The sequence below is a fragment of the Tachysurus vachellii genome, chromosome 7, assembly GCF_030014155.1.
Source record: "Tachysurus vachellii isolate PV-2020 chromosome 7, HZAU_Pvac_v1, whole genome shotgun sequence".
NCBI classification, from domain to species: Eukaryota; Metazoa; Chordata; class Actinopteri; order Siluriformes; family Bagridae; genus Tachysurus; species Tachysurus vachellii.
The window spans coordinates 10,590,004-10,615,150 of record NC_083466.1 but is presented as its reverse complement, the minus strand read 5'-3'; the positions used below and the strand labels follow the sequence as shown (position 1 = coordinate 10,615,150).

Here is a 25,147-nt window from a genome sequence, read left to right as displayed (position 1 = left end):
ACACAGAGGTTTGTCAGCCAAAGTTATAGAAAAGACCAAAATGAACAGAATACATTTATTGTTTATATCTCTGTTGTTCCAGCAATCTACTCTGAAACTTTTTCCTTTTATGTCGATGTTAACTGACCGGGTCTGGTTGGTGCAGCGGATTCGACAGCCTTTCTGAGGGATGACGAGACCGAGGTGCATGCGCAGACGGCAGTTAGTGGGTCCAGTGTGAGGCCATACATGTGTGCCAGGCTGCATCACTGAGAACTTGATCTGAAGTTGCAAGAAATACAAGAGCAGGTGGAATTACATTTAGAATTATAACCAGTAACCAGTAAGAAACAAAAGGCACTCGCACTGTAAAATGTTCTAATCTGTTAACATTCATCTTATCTTAATCTGAAAGAAATGATAGCATATTGATTGAGCACATTAATACTGTATGGGGATGTGGTAGCCTAGTGATTAAGGTGTTGGGCTACCAAATCAGAAGGTTGTGAGTTCGATTCCTACGTCCACCAAGCTGCCACTGCTGGGCCCCTGAGCAAGGCCCTTAACCCTCAGTTGCTCAGTTGTATAAAAAAGTAAGTCACTCTGGATAAAGGCGTCTGCTAAGTGCTGAAATGTATATAGTTGTGATTTGACTTACAGTCTAAACTACTGTCAGACTCGTGTTGTTACAGAAAATAATTTAAAAAATATATATTTAGAAAATAAAAAAAAAAACAAGCTGCATTATAAAAATCCAAAACTGCCACTTGCATGCATTCTGTCAGCTAAAAGTTACAGTGGAATGTGTAATAAAATTGAAAGCAGTAAAATTTATCCTTTAATGGCGAGGGAAAGAAATTTTGTCCAAAATGCGACTTGTATTTATTCTCAATTATTTCCAATGTACTATGTACACAAATATCTATTTGTAAATCTAAATAACGCTCTGCAGGTCTGTTAAGTCTTTAGCACGGTGTATTTGAGTGTAAGCTTGGCCTGGAACAGATGGTAATACTGTATATGTGAATGAGAAAGCTGTACCTGGCCTCTCTTGCAGGTGGTGGCCTCTTTGAAACGTTCCAGTAAAGCACAGGTTTTGGGGACACTCTGACAGGAAGAACTGACTTTCCTTCCTGTAAGTAGTGTTATATATAAAGATAAGTGGTGTATATGTGTACAATGTGTGAGTCAATATCGGACTGTGTGTATCGTACCCTGCTGCCAGAGTGTAAACTGGCCCCAGTCTCCTGTCTCTCGAAGATTCTCATCTTCTGGCAAGAAGAGTCCACTTTTAGTGTCCAGCACGGCTAACGCTTCGTCTCTGATGGTCATCCAGTTCCGCTCCAGCGTCTACATACACGCAATTAGGTTAAGTAAATAACATGGATTTAAACAGAAAATGAATTATATATGTTTTGAATTATAGTGACAAGAAGAGTAAGACAAATAGTAAAATAAGTACAAATACACAGCATTGACTTTTTAAAATGTTAGGAAAAAGCCAGTGTAAGCCAAAGTGTCTAAAATAAATAAAATTTAAATAAATAATGGTGGATTTTCCTGTAATAAGGATATAGATATTTCGATATCATCAAGCATAATTAAAGTTCAGACAAATTTACTTAGTAAAATTATACGGGGTGATGAGCTCACTATGAAAAATTATTTCTGCATGAGCTCAGATCACGCTTGCAGTTCATCCCAGGGGGTTCAGGGAACAAAGCAAGGGCAACCTATCACAGGGCACATACACCTATTCACAGACTATGGACAATTTAGAGATGCCACTCAGCCTACAACACATGTCTTTAGACTGGGGGAGGAATCTAGAGTACCCAGAAGAAACCCCAGCGGGGGCGGAAATCAAGCCTGCCAATCATGTTGCAGCTAATTCACTATATATATTCATTCAGTACCCGAACAAGGTCAACGTATCCAGTATCTTTGGCTGTCCACCATGGTTGAGCTTGTAGTCCTGCCACGTTATACAGTGACCGCTGCCAAACAGAGGCGAAATGACCATGTCGGTAACCAGCCTCGTACCATTCATGAGCCTGCTGCAGAAATACACACACACAACCATTACTCTTATTGTAGGATGAATAATGCAAATGAAGTGAGCGTCTTTCTTTTGTTGGTCGCAACTTACAGTCGGGTCTCCTACTCTCTGCAGTGCATCCCCAAGGTGAAAATAAAATCTCCCATCATCAGTTCCTGGTGCCCCAGACTCCAAACCCTCCTAAACATCAACACACAAACACAAATGATTGTGTATACTCTGTGTTTTATATATATATATATATATATATATATATATATACACACACACACATATACACACACACACATATATACACATATACATATATATACACACACACACACACACACACACTGTGTATATGCATATACATATACTCTGTTGGACTCACCTTAAGGTAAGGTATGCTTTCTGCTATCTTATTTTCAGATTTAAGTATGAATCCATAATGCACTTTGGCAAAGCCATCACTGGGAGCAACAGCCAACACCTGGGAAGAGAAACAACAAAAGGGAAACATTATATTTTCATCACTTTAGTAGTAGAGTGTCTTTTAGAGTAATCACAACACACTTATCTATAAAATCCTAGTCACATCAAAAACATTACCTCCTCATAGACTCGTTTGGCACCCACGTTATCACCAATCAGAAGATGAGCCACTCCTAGATCATTCTTCAGAGTGATGTCATCTGGGAAAATCTGCACAAGCCTTTCCAAGGTTGCTAAAGAGCCCTTTGTACGTCCTGTTAAGAAATAATCATTTAGAATGAATCTGGAGATGTGCATGTGAGGATGTACAGTATCAGTGCACGCACATACTTACCAAGAAACTGCTGTCTGTCAGCACGTCTCTTTAACGTGACTTTGATCAGTTCTGCAGGAGCATCTGGGAGCTCTGCTGCCTCCCTATAAGTGTTTACAGCCTTCAGGAGCATCTCATTACTACGCAATTTCTCAGCCATATCGTCCTCAGCCTGAACAAAAAAAAATGATGCACTGATCAAAATCTTGTAATATATATATATATATATATATATATATATATATATATATATATATATATATATATATATATATATATATATAACAATAATATATGTCATAATATGCAGTGAGATACTGCCTCTTTTTATCCAAACCTCTTACCTGAGCTTTACCATAGCGACTCCTGGGACTCTGGGGATATTTCTGCACAAGAGCTTCAAAGGCACGCAGAGCTTCTTCAACTTTACCCTAAACATTCAAACCAAAAGCTTAAAACAAAACAAACAAAAAAAAACTTTGAAATTTGACTTAATTCTTATTCAAGAAACCCGAACAGTGCCTACCTTCTTACGGAGTTTTTCAGCTGCATTGATTTCTGATTTTATTATTTTGTCAAATTTATTGAGGATGCTTGGCTTTTTCTTCTTAACTGCGAAACGTTCACAAGCAGACATGTGAACTTGACTAAAGTGGAACAGTGAAATTACTGAGCACAAAACAAAAACTTCTTTTACTTTTTATACTAACCCTCTGTTTCTGGTGTAATCCCCGATTTCGGTTGATGTGCAGATGAAGACTCTGAAGTGGTTTGAGGTTTGGATGTTTCCGTCACAGTCTCTGGGGTCAAGTCACTTGCCACTACGGGTAACACTGTAGGTTCAGCCTCAAGCTTCTGTGGAGCTTTAGTTTCAGGTGTATCATCCAGTGTAGATCCTAGAGAGGATTATAACAATGAATTTTTTTCATTTTATTTAAACATAAATGAATACAACATTTTATTTAATTTAAATAAACCTGCCTTTATTCTCATCAGCTAGAATGTCCGCAACTAACATATTGGAAGATACAAAAATGAATACATTATATATAAACATAACATACAGTATAATGGAAGATAAACAATGTTTTTCAATGCAACCTACACTCGTTTTCTAGCTGTTTATAGTACGACTCTTCACTTTGGTATCTTTCTGTTGCAGACAGCTCTTAAATTTAAGAAAATATAAATAAAAAAAAAAAGGAAAAGAGAGAGAATTAAACTTTGCATGTCGTTCCCATGACCATAGAAATGAAAGGATCTCAGGAAGACCAGCATGTCAAAAACATTCATTTCAAATTACCTAACGTTTTCTCCGGTGAAGCCTCTACAACTAATTCTGAAACACACAACAACTGATTATCTAAAATTACGGTGTAATGATCAAGAATACTTAATGCATCAATAATAATAATAATGAATGTACAAGTAAATTCTTAAATACTATTAAGTAGAAAGCTGTTCTGATGTATAACATGAAAACCACAGGAATCTCACCTCCAGTGCTGTCAATGCTTTCTTGTGAATCTGTGAGATAAGAAGACGGGAAGTGGAAGTTGAGAACAGCTAAAGATCAAGTTTCACTGATGCATAAGCTTTATAGAGCAAATATCATGATTATCATTTACTTTACGCTAGCGTCTGTATTTTGCCGTTTTCTCAGCTAGCCCATTTCAAGCCTAACATGAAATTCGTCGGAAATTGTAACACAATACAATCAAGTGTATGAACAGAAAATATTACTAACCAAAAGGTTGAAAAGATGCTGGTGCAACTACGTTGTCTGCAAAGACACCGAGAAAAGTCAGAAACAAATTTTTTCAGCTTATAAGTATTTTATACAAATATAGCTAATATTGCATCAATAAATAATACGTATTTATAAAACTGTTAATTCTGGTCCTTTAATTTCATAAGCAGTATTCCAAGAGTGCAGACTCAACAGATCTTATCACAGGCTATAGCTTCAAAACAGATATATTACTCCATTTCTCTCCATAGAGTACACTCTGGTCCTTACTGAGTCCTTTGCCAGCTCGAGACATCATAAACTGATCCAGGAGACGGTTGCATGCTTTATTTTCCACCTCAAAAAACCTCCAACATCAGATTTAAAATCTCACTAGAGGGCTTAAAGTTTCCACTGGGTTACAAACACACCGACCCTCAAGACACAAGGATAACATGTATCAGGGGTCTTTTCTGTATTGAGATTGTGCCAGCTCTAAAGGATTTCGGGCCTGCAGTGAGAAGAGGCCAACCCTGTTAGAATCCTGAGGCATCTAGAGACGTACCAGCTCCCAGTTGGATTCCATTTCATGAGGATCTCAGACATTCAAAGAGGAGACACCAACTACATGTGGTCTCTGAGGACAACAACCTCCTAATCAATACACAATTGTCGAACTGTAGAAAGGACATTATTCCTAATAACACTCGCTAGTGTTTATAGCGGTTTATAATCACACACTCCAGTGTCACCCAAATGAGTCTGGTTCCTCTCAAGGTTTCTTCCTCTTCCATCTAACGGAGTTTTTTCCTTGCCACTGTCCCGTCAGTCACCTCAGACTTGCTCATTGGGGATAAATACAAACACATTTACATACAAGTCTAATATTAATCTTTGTATAATATTAACTTTTTGTACTTTCTTATGTTCTATAAAGCTGCTTTGAGACAATGTCCATTGTTAAACGTGCTATACAACTAAATTTGAATTGAATTGAATTATTGGCATCCAGTTGGTGGAGGGAAATTAAGGGACATTAAGGGGAAATTTATTCCCCTTTATAAGTGATTAACAGGAGGAGGTCTTACGAGACGGCCTGAAGCATTGTGAAAGTGAAGCATGTGACAGAGCTGAAAGAAAATGCACTTTTCCAGTGCCTTACCAACCCCAAACACATATCCTGATCAAACAGCTTAATTAATCAATTTTAAATATGTTTGTGGGGCCAAAAAAAAAAAAAAAAACAACAGAAAATATAACTAACCAAATGGTTGAAACGATGCTGGTGCAATTATCTTGTCTGCAAAGACACAGAGAATAGTTAGAAATACATTTATATTTTCAGCTTATTAGTATTTTATATAAATAAAGCTTATATTCAAAAGGATGTTAGGAACAGGAAGCGGCTAGAATACCTGTTGTTTCCTGTTTAAGACGTCTCCTATTTGGTTTGGTGGAAGCGAAGTGTAAATGACTTGTTTGTGACTGACTATGCTGAAAAGCACCAACTCTTAGATCTTTACAAACCTCACTCATACGTTTCTTGTAACCAAAAAGCTACACATTGAACTAACTAAGAAAGTGTTGGGAATTGATATTCCTTAAACACACATTCATATTTCATTGTCAGATGTTTGTATATGTAAAATGATCATATACGTACTGTAACCCGTAACAGCTATATTGTAATTATTGGTATTATGGATGATCCCAGTATTGTGTAGTTATGGGTTTTATGATGCTTTATACTGGTTGTGATGTTACCTGCTGTTTTGAAGGGCTCTTCCTTAGTTTCTGAATCACTTTGCCCCTTTAGTCCTGCATGATGTAGCAGAAAGAAGCAGAAACTAAACCTTAACTACATGTTACTTATTATATCACAGACAATCAATAAGTAAACAGAAAACTTTCCCATTTGGTGCTCATGAAGACAGTGGCAGCGCGGGCCTGCTCGAGCACCGAAGTGTGAGTGGAGGGTGGAGAAGGAAGGGGTCGGGTTCTACTAATGAATGTTCTGTGATGCAGTGGAGCGGAGCAGTTGAGTGAATAAAAAGGGGACAAAAGAAAGCAGAGAGAGAGGAGAGAAGAGAGAGAGGAGAGAGAGAGTAATAGCAAAAGTAAACATACAAAGATTAAAGCACCATTTGACTTGTTCCAAGCCTGTCTTCCTCATTATTTGCCCACACTTGGTAGTGTGTTGCAAAACATTCATAAGTTCACACACACCGACACACACGCACCTTTCTCCATACAGAAATGACACCAAACAAACATAAATAAATATACAAGTCTGAGCCTTGTACAATTAAGCTGCTACGATACATTTTAATAGAGAACAGCGTTCACATGTAATAGGAACAACAATCGGACTTCTTTATTTCTGACCAAACACAATTTCATAAATCACATATACACATACACACACTCTAGTCACATATATTCTATATATAGACTTGTAATGAATAAATAAATATTGTATAGGTAAATATTCATGTATAAACACTATTGTTCATCTAAACATTGCTTATTTTAATTGGTGGTTCCATATTTCACATTTAAAAAAAGAAAAAGAAAGAAAAAATCAACGATAATGTAGGTGTTTCGAACTAAATGTTTCTGTATTTTCCACCGTGCATGATGTCAACAAGTTTAGATTGTATTGTCTATTGATTTTATTTAAATCATTCATTTAATCATCTTTAAGAGAGAGAATTCTGTTGATCAAGTGTAGAACCATAATGCTAATTTTGTCCTCCTTAATAGATATAAAGATGATAGAAAATACATGATAGAAAACATGTCAGCTTTTAAAAATGAAAAAATAAAACAAAAATAAGAGCACCAGTATGAGAACCAAAATAATATTAAAATACATTAAATAAACTGCTACATCTCTTCAATTTTTAAATAACAGACAAAAGAATATATATGCATCATTTATTATAGGTAACAGAGCATTTGACTAAAGTTTAAATAGGAACAAATCAAGAAAACAATTTTAAAAGCTAATATTAAAAGCAATCAAACAACATTAAATGCTCATTTTTAGCATTTTTAGCCTTTCTTCAAATATCTATTACACTAAATAGAATGTACCCTTTCACTAAAAACTCAATACATTCTATTAAGGTATCATCACAAATATGCACCAAAAAGTCGTCTAAACTCCAGAACCCAAACGTACTCCAGTACTCAAAAGTTCCTGTACTTCGGACGATCCAAAGCAGAATACGAGAACGTCAGCCTCCAAGAACCAAAACATGATCTCCACTGCATCAGGTTGAAATGTGCAGTGTATTCAATCCAAAATAAACAGAGGACTTTAGACCATTCTAGAATTAGTTGACCTTGTCCTATCAGACACTTCTCATGTGTCATTTTGTTTTCACTGGGTTTAAATCAAACCTTACACAAACCTTACACTGCATTTAACTGGTCGTTTTTTTGCTTTTCCAGATTGAAGATTTCAGGAGATCTTTGTTAGAAGCTTTTTTCTCCTCCTTCTCATCGTTAGTCTGACCAGACACTGAATCCTTCATTGATTCAGATTGTTTAAACTTCTCACTTAGTTTTTTTGCTTTTTCTTTGCCCTTGCCTTTCTCTGGTGCCTTTTCTTTTCCCACTTTATCCAGTGTTTCTGCCCCAGCCTTTTGTTTTGTTGCCTTTTCTTTTGCTAGCCTGTCCTTTTCTGCTTTCTCTCTCGCTAGCTTTTCCTTTTCTGCTTTCTCTCTCGCTAGCCTCTCTTTTTCTGCTCTCTCTTTTTCAGCTTTTTCTTTCACTAGCCTTTCTTTTTCTGCTCTCTCTTTTTCAGCGTTTTCTTTTGCTAGCCTTTCTTTTTCTGCTCTCTCTTTTTCAGCGTTTTCTTTTGCTAGCCTTTCTTTTTCTGCTCTCTCTTTTTCAGCTTTTTCTTTCGCTAGCCTCTCTTTTTCTGCTCTCTCTTTTTCAGCTTTTTCTTTCGCTAGCCTCTCTTTTTCTGCTCTCTCTTTTTCAGCTTTTTCTTTTGCTAGCTGTTCTTTTTCTGCTCTTTCTTTTTCTGCTTTTTCTTTCGCCAGCCTTTCTTTTTCTGCTTTCTCTTTTGCTAACCTTTCTTTTTCTGCCTTTTCTTTCGCTAGTCTTTCCCTTTCTGCTCTCTCTTTTTCTGCTTTTTCTTTTGCTAGCCTTTCTTGTTCTGCTTTCTCAGCCTTTTCTTTTGCTAGTCTTTCCTTTTCAGCCCTCTCTTTTTCTGCTTTTTCTTTTGCTAGCCTTTCTTGTTCTGCCTTTTCTTTAGCTAGTCGTTCCTTTTCTGCTCTCTCTTTTTCTGCCTTTTCTTTTGCTAGTCTTTCCTTTTCTGCTCTCTCTTTTTCTGCCTTTTCTTTTGCTAGTCTTTCCTTTTCTGCTCTCTCTTTTTCTGCCTTTTCTTTTGCTAGTCGTTCCTTTTCTGCTCTCTCTTTTTCTGCCTTTTCTTTTGCTAGTCTTTCCTTTTCTGCTCTCTCTTTTTCTGCCTTTTCTTTTGCTAGTCTTTCCTTTTCTGCTCTCTCTTTTTCTGCCTTTTCTTTTGCTAGTCTTTCCTTTTCTGCTCTCTCTTTTTCTGCCTTTTCTTTTGCTAGTCGTTCCTTTTCTGCTCTCTCTTTTTCTGCCTTTTCTTTCTCTAGTCTTTCCTTTTCTGCCTTTTCTTTCGCTAGTCTTTCCTTTTCTGCCTTTTCTTTCGCTAGTCTTTCCTGTTCTGCCTTTTCTTTCGCTAGTCTTTCCTGTTCTGCCTTTTCTTTTGCTAGTCTTTCCTGTTCTGCCCTTTCTTTTGCTAGTCTTTCCTGTTCTGCTCGCTCTTTTTCTGCCTTTACTTTTGCTAGTCTTTCCTTTTCTGCCTTTGCTTTTGCTAGCCTTTCTTGTTCTGCTTTCTCTTTTTCTGCTTGCTCTTTTGCCAACCTTTCTTGTTCTGCTCTCTCTTTTTCAGCTTTTTCTTTTGAAAGCCTTTCCTTCTCTGCTCTCTCTTTCTCTGCCTGCTCTTTAGCCAGTCTTTCTCTTTCTTGTCTCTCCTTCTCTGCTTGCTCCCTTGCTAGTTTGTCTTTTTCTGCTTGCTCTTTTCTTAGCCTTTCCTTTTCAGCTTCCTCCTTAGCCAGCCTTTCTTTTTCTGCTTTCTCTTTAATTAGCTTTTCCTTTTCTGCCTTCAGCTTAGCAAGCCTCTCTTGCTCAGCTCTCTCTTGAGCCGCCTTCTCTCTGGCTAATTGCTCTTCATGCTTTTTTCTTGCTTTCTCTTGAAGCAGTTTAGCTTCCTCTTTGGCTTTTTTGGCAGCGAGGATGGCTTTTCTCTCTTGTTCCTCGTTGGCAAGAATGCTTCGGACCTCAGCCAGTGCTAGCTTAGCAATCTTTTTAGCCTCAATCTTCTCATGGATCATCCGAAGCTGCTCCTTCAGAGCTGCTTTCAGTTTGTGCCCAATTTGTCTGGTAGAAGGTTCTAGATAAGGATGACCAAAAGTCTTCAGTTTGGGGGACATAATCTGCCACTTTCCATGCAAAAATCCAGTTCATGCCTGTGACAAGCTTGTACAATATAATAATGTTATTCTCCCTGTGCAATATTTAGTGACAATGTGCAAATTCAAATTTCCCCTTTTAATAGTTAAAAGAACTTTAAATGCATGTTTTATATAGATTTCAAACAGACATTTGTTTGCGCCATATATATATGGTTCAACGGTAACAGACGTGATGGTACAACATGACCAGACGGACATCTGTAGGCAAAGGAAGCACTTTCACCGCATGGCCATAACAGTCTTAACCAGTATAACCAAATGGGTACTGATACTACTTCATACTGTTCTGTGCTGGCATGGCCATATGAGCACAACTATGGTCTCTTGTCCCTTTTTATGCTGCTCAATCAAAACTAGAAGCTACAATAACAACAAATAGTGACGCATTTAACTGTGATGATGTTAGAAGGTTGTGGAATATACAAGACTCTATAGTGTAGCACTGCAGAGATGGAAATAGTGTAAATTCTTCTGGCTCTGATAAAATCACTGAATTTCACTTTTACATAAATCAATAAATATTGAATGATATTTTAAAACCACCAAATATATTGTTAGGGAGCATCCAAGAAATAAATGGAAAGCTATATACACAAAATGTAATGCTGCAATACATGAACACGGTCATCAATAAATTGTGACCAGTTGTAAGGAGAACTTAAACACTGATCAGCCATAAAATTAAAACCACCTGCCTATTATTGTGTAGATCTTTCCTTGTACCAACAAAACAGTTCTAACCAGTTGAGTCACGGACTCAGAAAAACCTCTGGTGTGCTGTGGTATCTGGCACCAAGATGTTAACAGCAGATCCTTCAAGTCCATCAAGGTGGGGCTTCCATGGATCAGAAATGCTTTTCCAGCACATCCCACAGATGCTCCATGAGACTGACATCTGGGGAATTCGGAGGCCAAGTCAACAATTGAGCCATTTGTTAGGTTTCTCAAACTATTCTTAAACAATGTTTGCAGTGTGGCAGGGCACATTATCCTATTGCAAGAGCCCACTGCCAATAGGGAATACCGGTGCCCTGAAGAGATATGGTACATGCAACATTTACATGAATTCCATAACCCAAGGTTTGTTAGCAGAATGGTGCCCAGAGCATCACACTGCCTCTTCCGGCTTGCCTTCTTTCAAAGACTCACACACTCAGACATCCACATTATGCAAAAGCAAACATGATTCATTAGACCAGACCACCTTCTTCCAATGCTCAATGGTCCAGTTCTGATGCTCACATACCCACTATAAGTCAATGGGGGACAGGGGTCTGCATAGGCCCTCTGACCAGTCTGCAGCTAAGCATCCATATATGCAGAAAGAAGTGATGCACTGTGTGTTCTGACACCATTCTTCATAAAAAGCATTAACTTTTATCAGCAATTGGTACTGCAATATCTCTTTTGTGGGATCGAACCAGCTGGGCTTTCCTCCTCCTGATTTGAATCAATCAGCCTGGAGCACCTATGGCCCTGTTATCTGTACACCAGTTGTCCTTCCTTGGACCACTTTTGGTAGGTACTAACAACCACATACTGTGAACACCCCACAAGCCTTGTCATTTTGGGGATGCTCTGAGCCAGTTGTCTGGCTATCACAATTTGGCCTTTGTCAACATCACTCAGATCCTTATGATTGCCCATTTTTTTTACTGCTTTCAACAAACCAAACTTTAAGAACTGACTATTTAATTAGTGCCCAATATATCTCATCCATTTACAGCAACCACTGTAAAGAGATAATCAATGCTGTTCACTTGAATTTTCAGTGTTTTAAAATTATGGATGATTGATGCTGGACTTAATCTGATATCCAGCATATAGATAATCTGTTTTTTTTTTCTTCTGTGAATCTGTCAAAGTAGAAATGAGTATTAATGGCCTACTTAATGGAGACTAAAACATCAGTTACAAATGTAACTTGATAAATGCCAGGGATTGTGAGAATAACCAAGATAACTCTACAAGACCTGTGAAGGTGCAGACGTCTTCTAAGTTGCAAAGTGGGGCCACTATGGATCGGACTTGGTCGCATTGGTTTGGGATCTAAAGAAGGCCAATAAGTAAAAACCTTGAACATATATTTTGTGGCAGGGTACATTATCCTGCTGCAAAGGCCCCTGCCATTAGGGAATATATGTACCCTGAAGTAGTGTACTTGGTCTGCAACAAAGTAGGTAGGTAGTACATGACAAAGTAACATCCACATGAATACCAGGACCCAAGGTTTCCCAGTAGAACATTACCCAGAGCATCACACTCTGACCTGTCAGGGGCTGGGGCCACAGACCCAGTCTAGTACAATGCACTGTCTGTTCTGACACCTTTTTAATCATTGTATCAAAAGTAAACCTTTTCAGGAGTTTGTGATACAGTAGCTCTTCTGTGGGATTGACCCAGACATGCAAGCCTTCTCTCTCCACACACATCAGTGAGCCTTGGGAAACCAATACTAGTTAACTGATTGTTCTCCCTTGGACCACTTTCGGTAGGTACTATCCACTGTAGTCTGGGAACACCCTGATGGTTTTTTAGAGGTTTTACCCCATCACCTTGCAATCATAACTTCTCTTAGATGTTTATGCTAAACTTTTTCATGATTCCAACACATCAACTCAACAAGTGCCCCTTTTCCACCGAGGCAGTTTGCATGCTGGTTCAGAGCCAGAGCCTAATTTAGAACCAGTTCTTTCTTTTTCGATAGCCAAAGCACCAGCTCTGAACCAGGAAAAGTAGTTCTTAAGTAGCACCAAAACGTTGCTGGTCTAGACTTAAGAACCGGTTGTGTCAGGGGCTGTGGGCGGGGTTACTGTTAGCACCTTTGATAATGTACCTTAAGTATACTAATGTTTAATACACGTTTACTTTACCGCAATATGATCAATTATCAGCACACATGATAGTAGGTAGCTACATGCTAAGGCTAAGTTTTTTCTGTGTTAATAATAAAATAACGTTATGTACTTTCTCGATTACTACCTCCGTTTATATGGATTACATGGAGCTGCACGTACACGTTGGATTCGCCGCGTCTGGGTGTTAATGTAGGTTCACAAAGCCATGAGCATTAACAGTAAAGCAACATCGCCATTGTTGATGTTTTTGTGTTTGCCGCTGCTGCGCTAACGTTGCTGTGTAACGCGACACGCATACAGTGACGTCAGACTCGGCTTTGTGATAGCTCTCTAGCCGGTGGAAAGGCAAACCGGTTCTTATAAGGTTCACCAGTGGAACCAACTTTGAACTAGCACCCGGTTCTTTTTGGTGGAAAAGGGTTATAAGTCTTCACTTGCTGCCAAATGTATCCCACCCCTTGCCAGGTGCCGGTGTAATGAGATAATCAATGTTATTCACCTGTCAGTGGATTTAATGTTATTGCTGATCAGTGTACATCAAGCCACCTGCACAGCTTTGTCATTCTAAATAAAGTAAGCTGTAAATGACAAAAAAAATGGCCACGAACAAAGCTTTCTATGGCTCATGGTGGTAATTTAACTAGATGAGATTTCAAGCTGATTAAATCAATACCCAGAAATTTTTTACAAGGTAAACTGCAGGCAGGGAAGAATAAATATTGCACAAGCCTAGCTCATAAGCATTCACAGTTAGTGTGCACATCAAGCTTCTGCAGTCACTAGTACTCAGGGAGACGATTCACATTCACAGCCCTCAGTTATCATTAATAACCTCCAAAATTCCAAGACATTCAACGACAGTGTTAAGCCACTCACATCGTTGTATTATTTATTTCTTCAGACACATATCATCTCTATTTTTAATCCTATGCCAACTTCATTAAAATGTACAAAAATCACGTTAGTGAATTGGATCACCACAAATAATCCGATTCCTGAAAATCATCTTCCTTTAAAATCCAGTTCTAATCCAGAAACAGGGTTGAACTTTACCTTCTGTAGGAAGATACATCTTCAGGAACACATTAATCATCTTTACAATTACACTTCAATACACAATCATAACAACAAACCAAAATAAATCAGCACAACCCATGCCAAGTACCTCTAATTTTCTTAAGAATCTCTTCTTTCTCATCTGTAGTGATAGTGAAACAGTAACATCAGTAACATCAACACGTTTCACGTCACACGTTTGAACTTTATTTGACATGAACATTTAGCAGTTTACCAGCAAAGAAATTCCCATTTGAATGCTGGAACAATGATTAAAACAAGTTTCAAACATGTATAAAACTAAGGCTATGGATGACATGAACGAAAATTTCAAAACAGGGCAAAATCAAGAGTAGGTTTCAATAGCTTAAGGATGGGATTGGCAAAGTCCAAGGCTACAACATCTATTTCAAATGTTGTCTACAGAAGTCCCAAAATAATTTCATTATTCGCATGCAAAGTATAACCACCAAAAATATGGCTTAAAACATAGTCTGGGACTTCCAAGTTTTTTTTAGGAATTATCTAGGAATTGCTTCAAGGCTGCACAACTGATCGACGATCTCTTAGATGAAGGATCACATCTACACTGAATAAATCAAAATAGCTGAAAAGAGCTTTTATTTAAAACCACTTAAGGTAGTTCCTTTTTCATACGTGTCCCTAAAAGAGGATCAAATGGGGAAGAGGATTAAAGTTACAATAAGATTTTGGAAAACTATACAAACACAGCGTGGCCTGTGGGAGAAAATCTAATGTGTACTTTTAAATGATCTGAATGGCTTTGTATTATCATATGCAGGTAATTACACACAAGTAATAAGAACCTTTTTTTCTTCTAAACTATGATAAAGCAATGTACATCATTCTTTCAAAAAAGATATTGCGTCATGATGGTGGTGATAGTTTTGTAACATCACTCAGCATAACAGAAACTGGAAGTTTATTAAAACTGGGCTCTAAATTTGAACTTGTCACTCGTCTACAGGTTTTAAACAATTCCTAGAACATATCAACCTGAAAGAGTGATGACCAACTACATCCGGTTAAACTAAAATATTCAGATGTATTCACTTGTGGAAGGATGCTTGAGATGCAAACATGACATGAGAAAACATGACATTTGAGACAAATGAGAAAAATTCTCCATTAAGTTGCCGGTAAATATTTATGATGTGCACTATAACATATCGTCGCTGTCGGGCAGAATCCTCATATCTCCAAAACCGTTATTTTTCAGGAAATGAAAAAAAAAACGCTGTACCTTATCTGCAGTGCACAGGGTTTAGTCCGCGTTGCAGTGGATTGTCTTGCGCTAAATTCCTGTCCTCAGACGAGCACCAGAACTAGCGGGGGTCAAGATTTTTTTTTCTTTGAGCCCAGTGTTTTGAAGACATTTACCTCAGAAGACGTGTTGATTCGCTGCGACTCTTATTAAGGAGAAATATGACGCGAATCTCTCCCTCGGAGTGAGGAAGAGGTGGACAGTTGAAGTGTCCAATGGAGTTATGAGACTTGCGCTCAAGCTTTTTTCAAGACTGTAGATTGGTTAATAACTTTACGTGGGGACTGACCACTAGCATCGATATGTGAAAAAATATGAAATTGACCAAATTTGGACATACGAGGTTTCCGCCCGACAGCGGCGATATATCATAACATGTATACATGCATGCAATATAAAGTTTAAACAGACATTATTGAACTAAGATGAGGCAATAATCCAACTTTGATTTTAAATGAACCAACAAAAATTTTTACCCACTACATGTTACATCCCTTGACTTTAGGATGTAGAAAGCTGACTGTATGATTGGCAGACACCAAGGCACGAAGACACAATGCAGTGTGATCCACCAAGCCAAGCACAGTTAACATTAGCATTAGAGATAACAAAAATGGAATTAACATGCACATTTGAAGACAGTCATTTTAACAAAAATCTACATGGCTACGTATTAAAATAAAGGATCACAAATTATGGTAACTTTAAACAATCACCTTTATTCAAGTGAACACAACTAGCAATTTTAACAACAGAAAGCCTCCTACATGCCAACCTGAGCGCGCACACACACACACACACACCACATCCAAAATCTCAATGAAGCTTGTAGCTTTCGAACAAAGAGCCAGAAGAACCAAACAAGCTGCCTTTCTTAAATACCTTTGCTTGCATTCTTTATTTTAGTGGTCGGAGAAATGCTCTCTGATTCAGAAGATAAAAAATAGTGTTATTAGATATGTGAATATCTGCTTAAACGTTAGAAAGTAAAGTAAAGCAACTCTAACTTTTTACACAAACACTGACAAACTAACATGAGCCCTTCTTGTCAGACAGAAAACCACAGCATGAAACCTGTTGGGCTATGTGAAACCACACATGCACAACACTTGACACTGGAGAGCGGTCAAAGCCATTTCCAAGCTTTAAAAACAACTTCTGGATTTAAGAAAACTCGATACTTCATGCAAGAGCAGGCACAATATATTTTTCTACAAAACACCTGTTCCGTATGGATAGATGCACTAAGAAAACTGTTTTTGATGAATCATTATTCAGTCCCTCGAGGACTGAACACACACACACACACACACACACACACACACACACACACACACACACACACACACACACACACACACACACACACACACACACACACACACACACACACACACAATAATCGCAAGGTACAAGACAGTGGACAAGCTGCTTTCCTCAAATACCTCTGCTTGCTCTCTTAGCTTTCTTGGTCACAGGTGATTCCTCTGATTCATGAAGAAAAAAAATGTTAGACATGTGCATAACAGAAAAAGGTAATTTCTCTCTCTCTCTCTCTCACACACACACATACACCCCCACCACTCACACACGCACGCCCACACGCACCCTCTTACACGCCCACACTCACCCTCTTACACGCCCACACACACTCACCCTCTTACACGCCCACACACACTCACCCTCTTACACGCCCACACACACTCACCCTCTTACACGCCCACACACACTCACCCTCTTACACGCACACACACACTCACCCTCTTACACGCACACACACACACACTCACCCTCTTACACGCACACACACACACACTCACCCTCTTACACGCACACACACACACACTCACCCTCTTACACGCACACACACACACACTCACCCACCCTCGCACACACACTCACCCACCCTCGCACACACACTCACCCACCCTCACCCACCCTCGCACACACACGCACACACCCTCTTGCACACACTCGCACACACCCTCTTGCACACACCCTCTTGCACACACTCGCACACACCCTCTTGCACACACTCGCACACACCCTCTTGCACACACTCGCACACACCCTCTTGCACACACTCGCACACACCCTCTTGCACACACTCGCACACACCCTCTTGCACACACTCGCACACACCCTCTTGCACACACTCGCACACACCCTCTTGCACACACTCGCACACACCCTCTTGCACACACTCGCACACACCCTCTTGCTCACACTCGCACACACCCTCTTGCTCACACTCTTACACACACTCTTACTCACACTCTTACACACCCTCTTGCTCACACTCGCACACACCCTCTTGCTCACACTCTTACACACACTCTTACTCACACTCTTACACACCCTCTTGCTCACACTCTTACACACACTCTTACACACACTCACTCACACTCTTACACACACTCACTCACACTCTTACACACTCACTCACACTCTTACACACACTCACTCACACTCTTACACACACACTCACTCACACTCTTACACACACTCACTCACACTCTTACACACACTCACTCACACTCTTACACACACTCACACACAGAATTAATCCTCCTTAAAGAAAAAAAAATTATAAAAATTTGATGCACATGCAAATATTAATTCACTATATTTTTTCTCTCTGTATGCCCCATACTATAGTCTTAAGACCTAAAGGTGACTACAGCATTAAACACACACTACAAACAAAACCAAACAACAACAAAAAAACAAGCTCTCTCTCTATCTCTCTCGATCAGGAACAGTTCATGCAATATCATCCTCAAACTGACTTAATTCACCAACACACACGAGCAGACGTCTTTAACCACTTTAGACTAAGAAGGCAAGCAGATCTGTGCATTCCTTTATAGGACAAGCGCAATATGTTCACTAGACTTCTTTTAGTCAGGCTACAGTAGGACAGCTCAAGTTGCAGGACCAGGTTCCCTCTAGCTTCATAACATACCAGTGACCATCTCCTCCTCATCCTCCTCCTCCTCCTTCATAACACTCTCTCCATCGCCTGCACCCTCACATGGCATCAGCACATCACACAGAAATGCCAGGAAGCTTTTTAACAATTCAGAACTGCCATCTGCTAAAGCATCAGCGCTCTCTGTGTGCACAGAGACAAGGCCCTTGCAAAAGGCAGGCAAGCCTATAAAGCAGGAAGAGCACAAGGTTGAAGAGTGAGGAAGAGTGAGGAATCATTTCTGCAAACTCTTAAATTTTAGACTGAAAGGTTACATTGCACTAACTGAACTTTATTCAAAATAATAAGTTACACTGCCACCAATCCATCCATCTAGACAGACAGACAGACAAGATAGATAGTTCATTATAAACAGAAGTTATTCTTTAGTCTTTGTTTTATGTGTTTTGAAGTTTCTGATATTAATATTGTTTGTAATTGTACATGTAATTTGGTACACTCTCTGGTCTTTAAAGTGCTTTCCTTGTGTGGGGCTAAAGCCATGTGTCACTGCCAATAGCTGTCTGTTATAGCACCACTGAATATGTGCTCTATAAGAAAACCACACTGCAAAGGATGTCAACTTGTGGACTGCGAGCTGACTCTGTGAAGCCTTTCAGCAGATCGTACCGAGCGCTGCAAATACACCACAGCAGAATCGATTGCTGTATTATTCTTGCTACGTTCAGCTACTCCAATGTTCTGAAATTGATGTCAATTATTTAGTAGAAGGACGCTTTCAAAAAATATATATTTATAGCCCTGAACCCTATAGCCATAATCACAAAGATTAACGGTCATCACCGTTCGGTCGAGGTATTTTATGCAAAGTGAATATCCCAGATATAATGAATAGTAGTAAAAGTAGATTTTAGTTACAAAAACGAACCAAAAACAGTTTAAATGAGAGCTTCATTTACATTCATTTGCTTTCTACTGCCAGTAGAGATGTAATGGTGTTTTTTAAATATCCGAGCTGGTTTTCACACTGGGCGTGTTTGCAGAGTTACTGTTTACTGTGCCCAGCTGCAGCACTGGTCTGGTTGCAGACTCACTTGATGCTATTGAACCCCGGTGCATTTGTTTTCATCTTACATAATCACGAATGCACATGAAGAACACAGCATGACACTATATACATATATATGGTATATAGATGGTATGGCATCTCACCTCTTCCTGTGTCCCACGAATATTGTCTTTAGCTTTTAAAACACTTACACAGGTTACATTATTATCTGAACAAAATGCAGAGCCCAAGTAGGAGCTGCGTTCAAGTTCACAGGAATAGCTACATGGTTTTAGTACAACCAAACTCAAACCACCTCCTCCAGGTAGTCTCAAAATTGGAATCTGTGGTGCACTTCCTGGTCCATGTAGCAGCTTTGACATTACCGATGTTTTATGCAAACTGTGCTGTGTTTCAGACTAAACTGCCAGGGTGAAATCACCAAAAAACTTTTGTTTTATAGAAAGAAACTGAAAATAACAGGAACGACAACAAAAAAAAAATTGTGAATTTCTACTGGTAGGCAACAATTAATTAGTGTGTAACAGAGCTTTTCTATCAGTGTGTTAATTAAGGTTACATTTTTGTGTTGATCTAGCTTATAACAAACCTGAACTAACTAACAGTATTGTTCATATGCTTTATTTACACTCACCGGCCACTTTATTAGGTACACGTGTCCAACTGCGCGTTAACTCAATGCATTTAGGCATGTAGACATGGTCAGGACGATCTGCTGCAGTTCAAACCGAGCGTCAGAATGGGGAAGAAAGGTGATTTAAGTGACTTTGAATGTGGCATGGTTGTTGATGCCAGACGGGCTGGTCTGAGTATTTCAGAAACTGCTGAGCTACTGGGATTTTCACGCACAACCATCTCTAGGGTTTACAGAGAATGGTCCGAAAAAGAGAAAATATCCAGTGAGCGGCAGTTCTGTGGGCGCAAATGCCTTGTTGATGCCAGAGGTCAGAGGAGAATGGCCAGACTGGTTCGAGCTGATAGAAAGGCAACAGTAACTCAAATAACCATTCGTTACAACCGAGGTATGCAGAAGAGCATCTCTGAACACACAACACATCGAACCTTGAGGCAGATGGGCTACAGCAGCAGAAGACCACACCGGTACTAGTAAGGTGTACCTAATAAAGTGGCCGGTGAGTGTATATCCTGATACTAAATACTGTCAAATAGACCAATTTTTTATCATTTGCTTATGATGTAATGAAGTGAAAAGATTATAATTATAGGCGAGAAAGTAAGGTCCTTGGTCAGTCTTGGAGGAAATGCGAGCGCACACACAAACACACACACACCCCCACACACTCAAACACACAAACTTACCCAACAGAACTTTGGCATCTTCTACATCAAAGTCACCATCACCATCAGCATCATACACTTTTCCAAGTGTTCCTGCAATGGAAGAATGGGATTTTATCTTTTAATTATTCAGACCACAGAACAAAAAATTAACAAAACAATGGTTTCTTATTGGAAAATGATGGAAGATACTGTGATCATTTCAGTCTGTTTTGAAAAGTGATATAAAAACCACAGGGTATGTCTAGGGTTGTAGAATAACCTAACAATGTCTAGTGGTGTAGAATAACCTAACAATAATTTGACATACAGGTTTTATAATGCATTTGCATTAACCGTCGATCAAATAGGTTTTAAAGAGAGTATGTCTGTTCCTAGCAAAGTAGCACAGAGCAAACCACAGAGAAGTTTTTGCAGTGACACAAGAGAGGAAATTGTAGACGTACCCACAACATTGTTGTACTCAACTAGGTCAAACCAGACAACAGCCACAGACATCCAGGCCCCCAACAGAGCCAACACTATGAGCCAGGTGAAGACTGAGTGGCCCTCGGATTTCTTGGCGCTCTTACTGACAGCAGGTACTGGTTGGGGCTCTGTGAACACAGACAGGTACGATGACAGACGGGTTCCAGACACTGATGCAGTCTTTTGTGTTTATATTTTGTGTTCAGATCCTCGAAAGGCACAAGATACAGTACAAGTTAAATAAAACATTACTGTGCATGCTGTTGTGTATGCTGTGTATACATGGCATCGCCGCACGGTTGTTTTTTGGTTTTCTTAATCTAGTAATCTAGTTCAGTGGATATTTCTGCACCTTTCTATTAGTGAACACCTGAACGTGTACCTGCCTATTTAAGGTGCGTTCACTCGTACATCGACTCGCAGCAGCACAGTGACCAGAGATCGTTCTTTTTTAGTGAGTGAGCCAGACTTCTGGCGAAATGAGTGACAGCGACCGCTGGTGAATAGACGTTGGCGTGTCTAAGTCTAGTTGAGAAAAGCTGGTAAAAATATGGAGTGATTTGGTGCAGCGATGACATGTAGACAATAGAGCGCAAATAATCGTTTCTTTCCTCTCGTATGACATAATGCCTATAAACAATAATGAATTTAATATATATACAAAGGCTCTCCCTGCAGATTGTTGCATTTTAGCTTCAAGAAACTTAACTGGTAGCTGTGCCATCCAATGACGTACGTTATTACAATGCCAATCGGTAGTATGAACACCTACAGGTGACTTTGTAGCATAGCAACCAACAGCTATTTTTAGAAAACAAATAAATAAATAAAACATCCGCTGTATGTGTGAACGTAGAATTACTTCCTCATAAGGTTTGAACACCTATGCGAAAGTCTTGTGCTTAATTGTGTTTAAAAGAATGGAGAAGGAGAAGGAGCAGAAGCAGCAGAAACAGAGCTATTTATTTCTGAGATCCAAATAGAGAAGTACAAATAGAAAAGTACAAATAGATAGCTACTGTGAGCGGCATTTCATGACCACAGTAACGAAAGGAACTGCAGATTGACACTTGCGTATCTCACGAATCAGCATTTCCTGGGTGCTTTGCACTACTTATAATACTGCATTGGAGCAATTTTGTGGCTGCATGCAGATTGAAGAATTAAATTAACATCGTCGCTCGGAAGCCCTTGATGAAACACCCGGAAAAAGAGTCGTACTTTATCGTCACGGCATTTTGAGGCAGCGCCTCGATGTATTGAAAAGACCGACGGAACGTAGGCTAAAGAAAAACAAAACAAAACCAAGGATCGTGTATCACAGGAGAGCTTTGTATTCTGCTGACAAGGTCACCTACTCAAATGCCCAAACAATTTCTAGGCTCCACGAACTTAACAATACAGAAACACAACACAATGTTGGTGTCCTAGATCAATTCTGAAGAGATGTTTCTGATGCATTGCTTTGACATGCATTGATCCATTTCCTCTCCCTATTCAAGCATTTATTAAAAGCAAACACAGTTCTGATACCCATATCCTTGCAGTACGCAAGCTTGTGCTATGTTATGCAGAATATCGCAGGCATGATGGCTGCTCTCTTTAGTACGGTGTGTGTCCTGCGTCCATGTCGTTTCACTCATCGTCGTCGCATGTCAGTGAATCAGATCCACATTTGATACACCGTATCAGATCAGTTCATTGCTGGTTAGGCCCAAACAAGGATGAACATGATTTCATACTAATTACATGCCGTCTCTTTATAAATAAACCGTATGTGTGTGACAAGAGACAACTGACAAACAGAACATGAAATAAACTCAGCTCAAGGTTGCACTGTCAGAGAATTGAGCATGACCTCTTGCTGACATGCTTTCATTAGACACAAAGCCAGACAATTTAACTAATAAACACTCCAAACACACACAAAACACAGACAGCCACCACAAGTAGCGAGTGAGGGTTGCAGCACAGACGAAAGGTTTGTCTAACAGGTGCTCATGCACGCCTGACCAGACCGTTTCTTCTCTCGCATTCCCTTGAAGAACAATCTACCTTCCACGTTTGCCATTTTGGTTCCATCCGCTTCTGTTTCTCCCATCCTAACCCCCACTAAGTGCTTCAGAAGAAACCTGCAAGGGAAAAATAAAGTCGTTGTTTTTCTCTCTCATACAAAGCAGCAGAAGCAGCAGCAACGTTCGCTGGCTCAGCTGCAACCCGATCCACGCTCGGCCTGTTGGGTATTTTTAGTGGTGCTGTCACCACATTTCGCTCTTCTGGGCCTCATATGGAAACGACGGACTGTGGAAGCGTCCCGTACGCATGCTCAAACTCACATGGGGTGTGCTGGGTGCCACTTAACACACAGATGTGATTCATTTGGGATTCTGTTGCACATTTACACACTGAGATGGAAAAATGACTTTCATTCATACAACCAGGGACAACGCAAAGCAGATCACAAAGGTTGTCTCTCGCAGTCTCTCTAGCACTCACACACACACAATATGTCTCAAGTTTGTATAGCCCTTGCTGAAGATTTGAATCTGCTCATGTCTATATAGTTTTTTCAACTTAAAGATTAACACATTGGAACTATTAAACCATGATTCCCAAAGTGAAGTGATTTATTTGCTTTTTTTTTATGGTGGACGGAATCCGCCACAAAGTTATTACCTTTTATATAATGTAAAAGGTTAGAATTCTCTGACTTATTGACTGCTCACTGGTCTGTAAAATAATGTAAACTTGGACATAACGTCTTCTATTTGTAGAAATTTACGGAACAGGAAAGCTCGAAGGATCATGTAGAATTAAGTAAATCTCTGTATACTTTGTATAGAGGGTTTGTGAAATTTCTTTTAGAAGCTCCAAAAGGTTTCAGGAGCTCTGTGATAAAATATAACTTGCCTAATGTTAGCAAAACATTAAAGTTTCTGTGCTGAGTTTTTTTAAATCGCAGTTGAAAACTCATTTATTCATACAAGCTTTTAACATGTAGACCCTGTTTCAACTGCTATTTTATGTTCATTGTGTTCTAATTGATTTTATTTTTTATTGTTGTTTCACTGGAAAGCACCTTGTGCTCCTTTTGGCTGTTGTAAGGAGCTCTATAAATAAAATTTGATTGATTGAAAGTCCTGTTTAGGACATAGTACATGTAGGCAAGACACTACATTTTAGTTTATTTTCCTGTTTTTGTCCACCCACTCCACACGATTTCATTTCGCTCTGAAAAAGTATTTCTTCAATTTTGATGGCCTCTAAATTTAATTGATAATTGGCTTCAATTAAACTAGACACACTTAGCCATGTTAAAACTGTTAAAAATCTGAAACAGAACTTTTCCAGCTGAAAGGTCTCAACATGCAGCAGATTTGACTTTTCACAATGAATCCTGAAAGTGATGAGAGTTATTAAAATACATCAATCTAGGGTTTCAAATCAAAGGGTTTCAAAGCCATTGGTCACTTCATGTGTTTTCTCCGATCCGATAGCTATCTGATTTGTTAAAACTGTTCCATTTATATTAGGACACATAAATGGGTCTTGGCAAATAGAATATCGATCCGATCTTTCTACTCCCGCCCAAAATGCAAATATATTTTACCTCATTTCCCGGGTAATTGAAATGGAACACGCTTTGGTGTATGTGGGTTTCAGAACGCAATAAAAAAAAAGACGAAAAAATGACAGTCATGCTACAAAAAACAGCATTTACTGTTTGCTGCATTTTCGCTGGTGGCAGCAGTGCATTTATCGCTGACTCAGTCATTCTGCCATCTTGATGACGTCAGGATTCATTCAATATATTCAGACTTTTCATTCAATATTTTTATGAATAATTTCCTAAACGGCATGCCATTATGTATGATCAGATCATATATATATGATCATCTTATATGATAAAACTCCATCCAAAGAAATGCAGCCAATCGCCCAATGCCAAGTCAATCACCAGAGTCAATTAACTACGGTGGCCGAGAAGTGCAAAACACATTAAGAAATCCGAAAACAAATTTGCGAATGGAAACTTACCGATCATCGGACGAGAGACACCTGTCACTCACCTGTATATCTTGAATGACAGGTGTCTTGTACAATGATCGGTAA

At 39.2% G+C, this 25,147-nt stretch overlaps 1 protein-coding gene across 7 annotated transcripts in view; it reads right to left on the bottom strand.

Annotated features, from left to right (window-relative positions):
- Positions 1 to 25,147, bottom strand: part of unm_hu7910 (un-named hu7910) — a 28,591-nt gene that overhangs the window by 1,549 nt on the left and 1,895 nt on the right. The window contains exons 2-22 of one of the 7 annotated variants that reach the window (XM_060874204.1): positions 23,090 to 23,166; positions 21,013 to 21,162; positions 20,588 to 20,659; positions 6,319 to 6,372; positions 5,819 to 5,854; positions 4,573 to 4,608; positions 4,323 to 4,352; positions 4,129 to 4,164; positions 3,931 to 3,993; positions 3,807 to 3,836; positions 3,536 to 3,721; positions 3,352 to 3,437; positions 3,170 to 3,256; positions 2,847 to 2,997; positions 2,630 to 2,766; positions 2,412 to 2,510; positions 2,129 to 2,218; positions 1,896 to 2,036; positions 1,194 to 1,329; positions 1,021 to 1,112; positions 128 to 261 (exon numbers count right to left, since the gene is read on the bottom strand). In XM_060874204.1, coding sequence (XP_060730187.1) covers positions 128 to 261; positions 1,021 to 1,112; positions 1,194 to 1,329; positions 1,896 to 2,036; positions 2,129 to 2,218; positions 2,412 to 2,510; positions 2,630 to 2,766; positions 2,847 to 2,997; positions 3,170 to 3,256; positions 3,352 to 3,437; positions 3,536 to 3,721; positions 3,807 to 3,836; positions 3,931 to 3,993; positions 4,129 to 4,164; positions 4,323 to 4,352; positions 4,573 to 4,608; positions 5,819 to 5,854; positions 6,319 to 6,372; positions 20,588 to 20,659; positions 21,013 to 21,162; positions 23,090 to 23,135 — 1,892 coding nt within the window. In that variant the 5' untranslated portion in view covers positions 23,136 to 23,166. The other 6 variants (XM_060874205.1, XM_060874206.1, XM_060874207.1 and 3 more) reach the window with 6 other exon arrangements.